Genomic DNA, 14092 nt, shown 5'->3' with positions numbered 1-14092 from the left:
GCAAAACCTACAGTGAAGAACATATATTGGTCTTTCAGATAGTGATGTACTTCGGATTTATAGTCAAGGAGTGAACAAAGAATGACTAGATACAATATTTCAATAAAATTGATCTTTAGAATAACATTTACTTACAAAAAGGTAATGTTCTGGTTCCTCATTTTAACACTGAAGAAATATAATTTAAATTTTAGATACCATAAATATGCAGCTTATAGACTACCTTTTTTTTTAAAGATTTTATTTATTTATTTATCAGAGAGAGAGAGAGCGTGCACGCACAAGCAGGGGGAGCAGCAGGCAGAGGGAGAAGCAGGCTCCCCACTGAGCAGGGGGCCCGATGCGGGACTTGATCCCAGGACTCTGGCAGCCGCTTAACTGACTGAGCCACCCAGGCGTCCAGCTTACAGACTATCTTTAGTTTTCACACAGATGAACACTTGTCTGATGTTTAAAATGTACTGGGTATGTGAAATAATGCTCTACCAGAGGCAACACCATATTCTCTCAAGTCATAAGGACTCTTTATGCTTCTTTTCCCCTTCTCTGAAAGAAAGTGGGTAGAAGTTTATTTGGGGCTAAAACCTTAATAGTTAACAAAAATTTTTTTTTCAGTTTTGCTTCACGGATTTTTGTACTAGGTACTCTTCAGACTGCTGCCTAGTGAACTATCATTCTCTTTCCCTAAGAAAAGTCCCTTCCCTTACATACACCTAAACAAGCTCCCTACCTTGGTCACCTCACACAATACTCCTCTCACTGGCAAGTTGACGGATTCTTTGAGGAATGTGAAAATGAGATTGAGCAACTCTAGTCTTTCTGATCTCTTACCCTAAACTGAAATAAAGTAAGACAGGTTAGACACCAAAAGGGATGCTTTTTTCAGAATATGCAGTCCCAAACAGTGAAAGCCAAAATGCAAAGAGAAGAATAAAGCAAGTGCAAAGAAGCAAAGACAAGTATCCAAACAGCCCTGGAGACACATACAAACTGATAAATTGTAGAAAGGGGCTGTGAAGAAAAAAGGCAAGATTATAGACAGCTCTCCATTTCTTGATTCCTGTGCTTCAAGCAGCTCAAGGGCAGTATTCTATTACAATAATTTTTTTTTCCACTTAAGCTAGTTTGGAAGTAGGCCACAAACAAAAATCTATACCAACAAAGAATTGTTCTGTATTTCTCATGTCCCACTTTTTTTTACTGACTTTCTTCCTAAATAGTAAGAATGCAACTGTTGGCCTAGGCAACACCATGTCATAGAAAAAGCATCTGCTTTTATAACTTGGGACAAACTCCACTCTGTCAACTTCTAATTGTAAAACCTGCAACAAGCTCCTTTTTAATTTTTAAACAGTTTTAATGTTTCTTTTAACATCAAAGGGTCTATAACTTATGAGTAAATTCATAGTACATAACATGAGAAGAAGGTATCCAGAAAAACTATTCTTCACATGTTGGTATCATGGACTCCAGAACTCCTTTCATTTCTTACTTTGGTTCTGGTCCCAAACATGTAGTCTCAAAACCTCTTGAGTTATCTTATGCAAAACTCACATTTGCTAAGAAATCCAAACTAAGCAAGAGGTCTATCACTATAAATAATATGTGTAGGTCCTAAAGATTTTTTTAATGTAATTTTTTTACAGGGCACTTTTAACAGGAGCCAATTAAAAACCCTAACCTAACCATCTAAGAACTATATAAAGAGTTCTTTATATAGTTCTCTATAAAAAACTATTTTATATATTTGAGATAAAGTAAAATTACCAGATTTAAGGAATATTTTAAAAATATATTAATATTAAATATTTATTTATATTAATTATAAATATTAATATTTAAAAAGAAAACTAATAGTGCTTACAAACACACAGAGATAAGAATTTTGGGTTTTATTTATTTATATTTAGATTTTATTTATTTATTTGACAGAGAGATAGCGAGAGAGGGAACACAAGCAGGGGGAGTGGGAGAGGGAGAAGCAGGCTTCCCGCCGAGCGGGGAGCCCAATGCGGGGAGCCCAATGCGGGGAGCCCGATGCAGGGCTCAATCCCAGGACCCTGGGATCATGACCTGAGCCGAAGGCAGATGCTTAAAGACTGAGCCACCCAGGCGCCCCAGCGCTATTAGTTTTCTATATTTGAAATGCCTTTTATGCTAGTCCATCTGACAAACTCTTCCTTCAAGAGTCAGCTCAAATGTGGTCTCTTGCTGAAACGGTCCATATCCTCCCTCTAAGGTTTAAACCTTGAATACACTTCCATTGGACTAGTAAGACATCTTGAATTACTATTGAGTACCTTGTATACACTATGTTAGTAGCTTTATATACAAACTATTTTGATCTTGGTCCATCCAAGTAGGTATTATATCCACAATTTCCCCAGATAACCTGTTTATAATCATAGCACAGCCAGGATAAAAATTCCGGTGTGGCTCCAAACCTTGCTATCTTTCTACTAGCCTGGAAGGTCTAAGGTTTTTGCAACCCAAGCCCCTTGAGAATCTAAGAGCTATGAACCTTCTCTACCCCACCCCCCGCAATGGGCTTATACACAAAATATTATGTATGATTTGAAAAGGTTCACAGATCCCCTGAAGCTCATCCAATGCCTCCAGGAAAACTTCCTGCTGCTTCTCACAAGTCTGTTCACAGTTGGTAAACTTCTTGAGGAAAATGTCATATTTTCAATTGCCAATTCTACACACATTACCTAGGGCATAGTGGCCACTCCAGGAATATCTTATGTATGAACAGTGGATGGCAAGAATCATGGAAAGATGACAGGGATACAATACAGGGATTTTTGCATTCCTTCAGAGCCTACCAGGGTAGCTATTCAAATGTTGTTAAATAGCTTTTCAAATGCAGATTACATCAAAGAACAGTTATTACAAGAAATAAAGATTAGCATGTAATGTAGCATATATCCCAAAACCTCTGAGATTAACATGATCCACATTCCACATTCTCTAGGAAAAACTCTGAGGGACCAACTACTTATATCCGCCATAAACCAGTTCATAGACATTATAATATACAAATGGAAACAAGACTTTTGTGTATTTCATAGAGAAGGAGATAATTGTCAGGGTTTGACTGCATTAATCTAAAAATTTTTTTAGAATCTAAAGAACCTAAGAATCTAAAAATTACTACAGGATAAAAAAATAAAAATAAAAATACTACAGGAAATATGAAATGTTGGAAGCGGAGTTCAACTTTAGAAAGTAATTTAAGGTGTAGAATAACTGCATACCACTGGACTTACATTAGGCAAATCTTGAACTCAAATCTAATGCAAGGCTTTTTTCCATGATGTTAAAAATCAAATTTTACAATGGAGATATTATTACAATAGAGGTATTATTAATAGACATATGATTATGATGAGATATTACAATGGAGAAGTTCTTAAGATAAACTGGGCTAAAATATTTACCCTAGAAAGTGAGAATTACATTTTTGCTTTTGAGTTTGGAGTGAACGTGGTAAAGTCATTCTAAATTTTTAATTTTTTTTTTTAAGATTTTATTTATTCATTTGAGACAGAGAGATACAGAGAGAGAGCATGAGCAGGGAGAGAGGCAGAGGGAGAGAGAGAAGCAGATGCCCTGCCGAGCCAGGAGCCCAACACTGGGCTTGATCCCAGGACTGGGAGATCATGACCTGGGCCAAAGGCAGCTACTTAACCATCTGAGCCATCCAGGCACCCCAATTTTTAGTGTTTTGATCTTCAAAGTACTGGTCTCTAAGGAAAGTTTTCTAAGAAATGGAAAAAGTATGTTTAATAGTACAACCACAGATAGGATTTCATTCATTCAGTGGGTATGCTCAAGAACAAGAAATAGCTTACTCTAGAGGGAAGGGGATATATACAGCAGAGTACAGGAGTTTAACACTGCAAAGGTAATGTGAGACTATGTTAAGAAGGCTCTGGAATGCCAAGCTAAGAAGTGTAGACTTTATCCTATTGGGCTGTGATTCTAAACTAGGGCAAAAGTTACAAAATTGGGAGAGTAGGAGAAAGGGAAATTGGGAAGACAGCATGTAATTACAATTTGAAAATGAGCAGAGCTTGGATCTGATGCTTTGATTTGGCTTAGCCATTGAAAATTCTAATAATTTTAATGGTCACCAAAGGGAGCCTTGAGTTGTTTTTGAACTTACATTTTTTTTTTTATAAAAAATAAAACCATGTTTCTTTCTTTCTTTGTAGGCTCCACACTGGGCATGGAGCCTGATTTGGGGCGTGAACTCACAAACCATGAGATGGAGACCTGAGCTGAGATCAAGAGTTATGAAGCTTATCAACTGAGCCACCCAGGTACCCCAAAAATAAAACCGTGTTTCCAATACAGTACTACATAAACATATTAAAGAAAATAGAACTAAGCAGCAACACAGGGACTAAAATTCATATATCCTGATTTTACAACCAGTATGCTTTCTATTATCCCACAGATGCCAACACTTGAAAATGGTATTTTAGGAAAGTGAGTATGATATGTGGAATGGATTGGATGAGGCAAGAAACTAGAGGCAAGAAGAGAACAACCGCTATTGCTGTAATCACTCCCAAGACACCCACAAGTTACAAGGTACCACTATTTCTGAAGGAATGCCATTAACATGATATCTGGATTTTATTAATGAAATCTAAAATCAAAAGTTAAAAGTAGATATTTTATTAAAATTAATATTCTAAGATAATGCTCCCCAAGTAGGATTCACGGGGTGGGGGGATATGTAAGTAGTTACTTTAGGTGGTTCCCTGAATCCTTACACATACCAACCAGTGTCCAGAGAAAAACATGTACTATTTTTCATATTTATGCAGAAGATATTACAATTAATAAAACCCTATTAATCTAAAAGTTTTCCTGAATGCAGTCCAGTACTTCACCTCGTATTTTCTTTTTCAGTGGATACTGAAAATACAACCACATTGTGTAAGCACACACAGAAGTGTATATGCAGAGAAGGGGGAAAAGCAGTTCTCATGCTCATCTAAGAAGACAAGTTCCTTGGACCATTTGAAGAATCCACCTGAAGAATAAATCTCTTACAGTTTTAAGCTCACTACAATTTCTGCTCATGCAATGGCCATTAATGCCTATTAAGTGCCAGGCACTATAATAAGCAATGAGGATACAGAAATAATTAAGTCCCAGTTGCTGGCCCTGGAGGCTCTCTGTCGGGGAAGTCAGAAATGTAAATGTTTATGAATCTAATGAACTGAGTGCTATAGAAACATAGAAGTGTTTAATATATAAACAAAAAATTTCTAATCTATCTAAATGTTAATGTCTTACTTTCAGTTTCAAACTGTCAAAAAACTTTTTCAAACTAAATGTCAAATATTGAAGGAAAAAAACTAACAGTATTCTAAAAGTAAATACATAGAATAAAACATTCTTGAGAGTTAACACTTTTAAATTTGTACTATGCTGTCTCTGGTAAGTCATGTGGGGAGAGTTACTTAAAAGTTTACTTCCACTTGCAAAGTTAGTTAGAATCAAAGTATGTTTGGATAGATACCCATCAAAGGATGGATAAGAAACTAAACCAGTCGCAAATGTAAAAACAGAAAATATTTCTTATCACTCTAGGTTTGAAAGACACATTAAACATACAGCACTATTTATATAAACTTACTAAGATATTTTAAAAACCTACAAGCCAACCACAAGATACCTTTCACCCCGCTAGGATGGCTATAATCAAAAAGAAGACAAGTGTTAGTGAAGATGTAGAGAAATTGGTGGGAATGTAAAATGTGAACTCCAGTCTAGCAGTTGCTCAAAAAGTTCAATGGTTACCGTATCACTCATTAATTCTACTCCTAGGTATATACCCAAGATAAAGGAAAACATATATCCTAACAAAAACGTGCACATAAATGTTCATAGTAGCATTATTCATAAAATACAAAATATTCTATTTTATGTATTATATACAAAGAAAGTATTACAAAAAGTGGAAACAACTCAAATGTCCATCAATGGATGAACAAAATGTGGTATATCCATACAATGGATTATTATGTAGTCATAAAAAGAAATGAAATATTTTTGATTCCAGCAACACATGATGAACCCTGAAAATGTTATATTAAGTCAAAGAACTCAGTCACAAAACACCACTTATTGTATGATTCCATTTATATGAGGCAAATCTATGGAAGGTAGATCAGTGGTTGCCTAGGGCTGGGGGGTAGGAAAGGGAGGAAGAATGACTGCTAATGGGCATGAGCTGTCTTTTGGAGTGATAAAAATTGATAATGATGACTGCACAATTTTGTGAATATACTAAAAACTATTAAATTATACAGCTTGAATGAATTTTATGGTAGGTCAATTACCTCTCAAAAAAACTGTTATTGATTTTTAAAATACCTACAAGCCACAATATTAAACAGTTTAACAAAGAAAAATTTTATACTTATTTAGGCTGTGCAGCATAAAATCTTCCAGGTTTCCCGTCTTTCCTCCCTCCTTTTTTCTAACATTTCAAACCCAGAATTCAAATAAAAAACTTCAGAGATCTCATTTAACCAAAAGACAAGTTCTTGTTATCTTTTACAATTATATTTAAACAGCAATCATTTCACAAAAGAGGACATACGTGTAGTTAAGAAACATGGAAAATATTGCACCTATCTTTTCTTAAAAAAAGAAAAGCAGCGTGTGGGAAGGGAGCTCTCCTTCAATCTGTCTTCCTCTGGTTTCTACCATCTACTTTCAGAATGTTAAATGTAAATGTTAAGAATTTATACCCATTTTACCTATTTTCTCCTCAATCAACTATAATCTAAATTCTTCCCATATCCCACCCAAACCACTTTTTGTGGTCACCAAATCAGTCCTACTTGGCAAATAGAATGGGTACGTTCTCAACCTCACCTTACCAATCCTCCAGAAGTATTTAATTTTGCTAACTACTCCTTTCCTGAAACTCTCCCAGGCTTTTCTGACATCCTCTGGGTTCCCTTTCCTCCTCTCTGAGCACACCTTCTCAGGGACAGTCACTGGCTCCTCCTTTTTGGGCTGCTCTTTAAATGTTGCTGCTCTCCAACCTAAAGCTGGTCACTCTGTATTGTCTGAATAAACTTACTTGCTCCCACGCTTTCAACTACCTCTTACGTGATTATATGATGACTTCCAAATTTTTAACTATATCTTGTCAGCTCTCTTGAGCTCTATATTTCTACTCAATATCTCAGGCACCTCAGTTTATCACATTTAAAACTAAACTAATTCTCTTCTACCTTGAAATTTCCTCCAACCATCTTCTGCTTGGTTCCCTCTACTCCTTTCTCCTCCTGCACTCTGAACCATACCAAATGGTATCTTCTAACTTGGGTGATAGTACACCAAACTAGGAACCTCGGAGTCATACTGTAAATATTCCTTTCTCCTTGACTACCCATGTCTACTGAATCATTGAAACTTCTTTCTTAATCCTTATCAGATCCTATATATACTCTATATTCTGCTGTCTTATAAGTTCAGGCCCTCATCTCACTTCTTATATTTTAACAGCTTCCAAAATGCTCTCCTTCATCACTAATTCCATCCTTAATACTGCCACCAAAATCAACTATCTACAACACAAATCTGTCAAATGACTGCTTACTCTTCTTAAAACATACAGTGGCTCTCTAAAGACCCATAGTAGTGATTCTTAGCTTTTCTACTAGAACCTATCTGAATGATAGAAGTGAAGACTCATACTAAAGCAGACTGAGGCAGGAGGTAGGAGTGAGTGGTTGGAGGTGGGGAAACACTGCTAGAATGTTCAGTTACTATGTATTTTCTTAATACCTGCCTGCTGTCCAGGTGACTCTAAGAGTTGTAGTATAGAACTCTTCAAAATTACTGGTATTGAACTAGTGAATAAATTGTACCATAGATGCAAGAACTTCCACAATCTAACCCCTACAAACTTTCTCAGCATCATCATTAATGCTTACCATGCATTACTTCACTGGTTATCAAAGTATGGTTCAGGGACAGCCTGCCCCTTGACCATTTCAGAGAGTCCATGAAGTTAAAACTCTTTTCCTGATACTAAGTTGTGTTTCCTCACCTGCAAATGTGAGAACACAGAGACCTTAACACAGTAATTTTTAAAAATTATTTTCATTCTCTTAGGAGTGTACACTGGAGTTTTCTAGAGTACATGGCATGTCATGCTATGTGAAATGTAACATTGCAACCATATGAATGAAGCAGATATGAGAACCCAGTTCTCTATTAAGCCAGACATTAAAGAAATTTGAAAAAATATAAAAATGTTTCTTCTCAGTAATTACTACTTTTTGTTTTGAATAATTATCATATAGTTAATACAGAATGGGTTTATTATTACCTTAAAGTGGATTATTTTTAAAAAATATTTGTTTTAATTTGTAGTACAGTAAATAAACGAAAGCTTTCTGGGGCCCTCAATAATTTTTAAGAATGTAAAGGACTCCTGAAACCAAAAGGTGTTAATCGCTGTGTTATAGCTGATTATCTACCACTCCCCTAAACATGTTCAACTTTATTTTTTTTAAAAGATATATTTATTTATTAGAGAGAGAGAGTGTGCTCACTCAAGTGTGCATGTGGAGGGAGGGGCAGTCTCCAGCAGACTCCATGCTGAGCCCGACACAGGGCTTGATTCCTGGGCCCATGAGATCATGACCTAAGCCAAAACCAAGAGTCCAACACTCCACTGACTGAGCCACCAAGGCATCCCAAACATGTTCAACTCTAAAACCTCCATCCCTTTGCATGGTGATGCACCCTCCACCACTAGCCTAGTTTCAGCCAGGTCCCAAAGGACCTGAGATGTACCCTGGAGAAACAGAACAAAAAGAACAGAAGTTTTGGGGTATCTAGCTGGCTCAATTGGAGGAGCATGGGACTCTTAATCTCCGGGTTGTGAGTCAAAGCCCATGTCGGATACAGAGATTACTGAAATAAATAAACTTAAAAAAAAGAAAAGAGGTTTTAAAGTCAAGCAGAATACTTCTCAGAGTATGCTTCCTCATGTGTAAAATGCAGGTTATATCTACCTCATAAATTGTTGACATGTTAAGTAAGACAGGGTGTAGAGTATCTGGCACAGTGTTTAATATATAAAAGGGATGAAAAATATTAATTTCTTTTCTACTTAAAATAATTTGTAAAGTCACTAACATTAGTGTAGTAAAATGAAAACCGCCTAACAATTATTTAATCATAACAAAGCAAACAGACTGGTTGTTTTGAACAGTTCTGTCAGGATTACTATTTGTAGAACAGATGGTTTTATATAATAAATTCCTTGAAATGGATAACTTCTATGGTAGTTCTTGGGTACCTTTGATAGATAAAAATTAAGTTCAGATCACGTTAAAACATCAAAGTTATTTTAAATAGCATTTTAACATAGGATGCATCACTTGCTATTATACCTCAGTTCAGCTTTAGAAAAATGTCCTTAAATACTCTCCTCCCAATATTTCACAAAAAAGTACAAGAATTCACACCTCTGCTACATCCTGTTTTTTAAATACTCCACTGAATTCACTCATAATATTTTTATTTTCACCTTCAGAAATGGAGAGAGAACTGGTTTGTAAGCTGAAACTGCTGTATTTACTTGTAGCTTAAGTGTCATCTTTTATGATTTTTTTAATATACAAGCGTTAAATGTAAATTAGATAAACTTCAGCCTGATCAAAAGAAATCTACTTCTTGTTTCAGTGTTTTAGACATTATAAATCTTTATTTATTTATTTGCTTACTTATTTTTAAGTAGGCTCCATACACAGCATGGAGCTCAACAGGGGGCTTGAACTCATGACCCTGACATCAAGACTCGAGCTGAGATCAAGAGTTGGCCACCTAACCGACTGAGCCAACCAGGAGCCCCTAGACATTATAAAGCTTTAAAAAGCACAAGAGAAGGACTGAAAACAAAAGCCCAGATACCTCTTTCCTTCTATGTCTAGTTATCTGTAACTGACTACCTAAATCAGCTCTATGAGTCTACACAGACCTTTGCACAAAATGTTAGATGATGACCCTAAATATCAGTCCCATACCTCAGCCCTGTGAAGTATGTAGCATTTTTCTTCCTTAAAAGACGAGAGAAATCAGTTATACTATTTTCTTCTAAGTGGCCTGCCCAAAGTCAAACAGCTAGACCATGAAAGAGATGGCGTAAAACCCAGGTCTGTCAAACATGAATACACACTACTCTACTGTATACATTTGCTTGTCATGATCACTGTCTGCCATCTTGTAAAGAAGACTTAAAGTCAAGATAGTTGAAATTGAGTTCTGGATCTGCCACAAATCAGATGTTTAACCTTCAACATGTAAGTAATCATCTTGATGCTGTAATCTACACCATCTCAGTATCTTAGTTTTCTACTCTTTAGGGGCGGGCTGGGGAGGATGCAACACACCAAGGCCAAGAATAGACAACTCACTGACTAGTTAATGACAGGTGGAAATTTTTCTGTCCTTATTAGTCATCAAAAATTTCAAATTAATACAAGATACCATTTTCCAACCATCAAGATCAAGATAATTAAATGAACACTCATTCATTACTGACAGTTGTATAAACAGATACAACTTCTTCAAAAAGTTATTTATAAACATGTATTAAATGTTTATATCCTTTTACCTAGTACTTCCACTACTGGAAGATATCTTATGCAACAATCCAAAATAAGGAAGGTTTACGCATAAGTGTTCAATACAGAATTATAATATGTAATAGAAAAAAAATGGCCTAACCATTCAACCACAAGGAAATGGTTAAGCTATAAAATAGTTGCCAGGTGAAATATTATATAGCCACTGAAATTATTTTTACAAATGAAAAACACTTATCAAAATGTTAAGTTAAAAAAAAACCCCAACAATATAAAATGAAATATATAGCATGGTCACACAGATGCATTAAAAACATTAACAGAAACTGCCTTTGGGTGATGGGACTAGAAAGGCAGGATCCAACAATGGGAGGAACACAGTCTGCATGTCCACTCCACTTTCCTAAGAGTAAGGCATTATTAATTATTTTTCTATAATCTCCAAATTTGAAATAATGAACACTAGTACTTCATAACTGAATAGGATTATCATAGCTAGATTACTTCTAAGACTCAGTTCTAAAATGCTAAAATTTAAAAATGCATTTTTGATCCACAGGAGAATTTAAAAATAACAGAACACTTAGAATTATTAGCTGATCTTCTAATCTCTTTCCATGGCAGAGGGGACATGGTTTCCCTCCAGCCTTCCAGTCAAGGGAAAAAGCAGCACCATCTATCAGTCTTAATTATAGCTATTGCTTATCAAGTCATGGAATAAAAAAAGCAGGCACTATAAAAGAACAGCCTTAGTCATCAAATTTCGAATGTAGAATCACCTAGCTATCTGTAGTTTTTATGGAAGAAAAGAGAAACTCATTCAGTACTTCAGAAATGAACTCTCCAACAGGAATCCCTGACTCATCCCCAAAGCATGAACCCCAAGGCTACTTCCCCAGTACAGAAGTTCAGAGACTGGGCACCTGTCCTGATGGCCTTCATCACCAAACAATGCTCTTCCCTGAGAGGATATGCCCAGGGATAACAAGATGACTAGCATGCAAACTAGAAGACACCAAGGACCACACCATCTCTTCTTCCGTTACCAAAATAAGACTGTAAAAGCCTGTTTTAAACTTTTAAACTATCCTAAGTAAATATTTTCTATTTGCTAAAAAGTAGTAACAAGGGGACTCCATCCAATTACTGTTAAGTGCCTATCCAAGGGATACCAACACAATAAAAATTCTCACTAGTAAGAAGAGAAAATATCCTCTTTTCTTTACCTTCCTTGGATCAAAAATTATTTTTTCAAAAATACACAGGCTAAATATCAACAGAAAATGTTTAAAATAAGGCAGATTATTTTATCTATATTTTTCCATTTTCAAAAGATACGAAATCTTACTCCTATCCTCTATTATTGGTCTAGGAAGGCGGGAATCACAAAGCTCAACAATACTATTATAATACTGTATAAGGTCAATGATCTATTTTATAAGCTGTTAACAATTTTAATGCTAAAGCTTTACTACATCCTAGTCTCTTTAAAATGTGAAAAAGTATTTCAGGGCTAAAAGTCATTTCACCTGCACCTTGTAAACAATTAAACCGTACTTTGAAACAAAACTAGCCAATGTTTGCTGCTCTTTCATTTTCATCGACATTAACTGTGTATCCTTTTTACAATCAAGAATTTCGGAATTAAGTGATATTCTTGGAGGTGTATCTTGTCCAGGAGCAAAATTTTCCCTAGCTTATTTCCCATTCCCAAACCCCGCCAAGGCTAAGGAGCAACCACTTCCCAAAGTCCCACTTCCTTTTCCATTCCCCAGACCTCCAGAGTTTCCAACGCCCCAGTCTTGCGCAATATCCGTAGGAGCCGCAGCCGCAACCACCGCCTCCCAAGCCGAGAAACAACCCTGAAGGGAACATTGTCCAGCAGAAAAATAAAAGGTGGGGGGGGGAGGGCATGTAGGAAGTCGACTTCTGGTCCCACGCCTTTGGATCTGACCCCCTCACGAGTGATGTATCTAGAGCAATTTCACGAACAAGACTTTTAACCTCCTCTCCAGCCGGTCTGCCCAAGCAGAGGGCGGAAAGGGGCGGGGGGGAGGCTGAGAAGGTTATCTCCCAGTTCAGGGCTTCGGCCCGTTTCGTTGCCTCCGCCCCACCAGGACTATTGTTCCCAAGTTCCCCACCCCCACCCCGGATAGGAAGTGATAGTCACATCCCCTCCGCCTTCCACAATATCCCCTACGGAGTCCGAAGTAGGCTTCCTTCTGGATAACCAAACCCTCCACACACACACTTACCCCCTCTAACCTAAAGTCATGATGACCCCAACGCCATCTCAAACCTGAGTCTCAAGAGACACGAGATGGGACGGGGGTAAATGGAATTGGGCAAGCCACGGGATTCCCTACGGACAATCCTTTCCCAAGCCTTGGAGATAATAACTACGAACCCCAAAACGGCAAGAACTCCTACCTTGCCCACTTCTGAGACCAGCTTGAGCAAAGGGACCCCACGAGTTAATGCTAACCTCAACACCCCCATTCCTCCATCAGCCGCGATCTGCTCTCCTCCCTGAGCAGGCACCTGGCCTCGACCCTACAAGGAGGGGCAGGCTGGATAAGGAGTGGGGGGTGAAGAGACGAGTCCCCCCGCCCCGGGTCTGCACCTCAGTCGCCTCCGGCTCCCGGCCCAAGAAACAATAGGTGGTCGCGGGCGGCAGTGCAGAGTGCGGGCTCGGTCGGGGCCGCTCCCTTCGCTCCCCCGGCGTCCGCGGAAGGGGCCGCGAAAGCGTGAGGGGAGGAAGGGTGGCCGAGGGACGGAGGCTGTCTCACCTCCTGCCCGCCTCCAAGACCACCCGGCCCTAGGAGTTGGTGCGCGCCCCCTCCGCCCCTCTCCTCACAGCCGCACACAAAGCGCTGGCGGCCCCGGCCGGCCGGGCGAGGCGGTGGTGGGCTTCGGTGCCAGCAAGAGCAGGCGACAGCAAGGGGAACGACTCACCATGAAGTCTCGGGCGAAGTTGTCCTCCCCATTGTGGTCCGGACTCTTCATGGCCTGTACCCTCTGGATAAATTTCCTCAGGATCTCCACTTGCTCCATCCTCCCGCGTCCCCCCGGCTGCGGTGGCTGGCCCCCCCGCCGCCGCCCGCCCGCCCGGCGCAGAGCCCGCTCAGTCTTCCCCAGCTCGCTTCCCCAGCCCTTCCCCTCCCTCCCGACCCCCGCCAAGCCTCGCCGCTCCCTGCTCCTTTCCCACCGCCTAAGGCGGCGGCAGCGGAGACACCGGCCCGGCTCCCGACCCCACAACTTCCAGGAGCAGCCGCCGTTCTCCCACAGTACGAGGCAAGCCGCTGCGGCTAGCGCCAACCCCAACCCCCAGCTTGCTCCATCCTCCTTCCCCGCCCTCCTCCTCTTTCGTTGGAGACGCCGCCACCGCCTCAGGAATAGAGCTCTCCGCTCGCCCTGCCCCCCCCTTCCCGGTTCCTCCTTCACCCCCCCCC

The 14092-nt window shown here is 39.1% G+C and overlaps 1 protein-coding gene and 1 long non-coding RNA gene across 6 annotated transcripts in view; one reads left to right on the top strand and one right to left on the bottom strand.

The window, feature by feature from the left end:
• The window catches only part of PTPN12 (protein tyrosine phosphatase non-receptor type 12), an 88087-nt gene extending 74005 nt beyond the window's left edge, over positions 1-14082 (bottom strand). For 2 of the 5 annotated variants that reach the window (XM_027573655.2, XM_027573656.2), the window contains exon 1: positions 13596-14082. In XM_027573655.2, coding sequence (XP_027429456.1) covers positions 13596-13694 — 99 coding nt within the window. In that variant the 5' untranslated portion in view covers positions 13695-14082. Of the gene's footprint in view, positions 1-7976; positions 8093-13595 lie in introns of all 5 variants that reach the window. The other 3 variants (XM_027573654.1, XM_027573653.2, XM_027573658.2) reach the window with 3 other exon arrangements.
• On the top strand, positions 4268-5924 carry LOC113911282. The gene is made up of 3 exons (XR_003516427.1): positions 4268-4328; positions 4466-4602; positions 4927-5924. It is a non-coding gene; the product is annotated as an uncharacterized LOC113911282 (long non-coding RNA).
• Positions 14083-14092: the final 10 nt, after the last annotated feature.

Source organism: Zalophus californianus, chromosome 12 (assembly GCF_009762305.2).
Source record: "Zalophus californianus isolate mZalCal1 chromosome 12, mZalCal1.pri.v2, whole genome shotgun sequence".
Classification (NCBI taxonomy): Eukaryota; Metazoa; Chordata; class Mammalia; order Carnivora; family Otariidae; genus Zalophus; species Zalophus californianus.
Note: the sequence above shows the minus strand (reverse complement) of the source record. Positions and strands in the feature narration are given on the sequence as shown.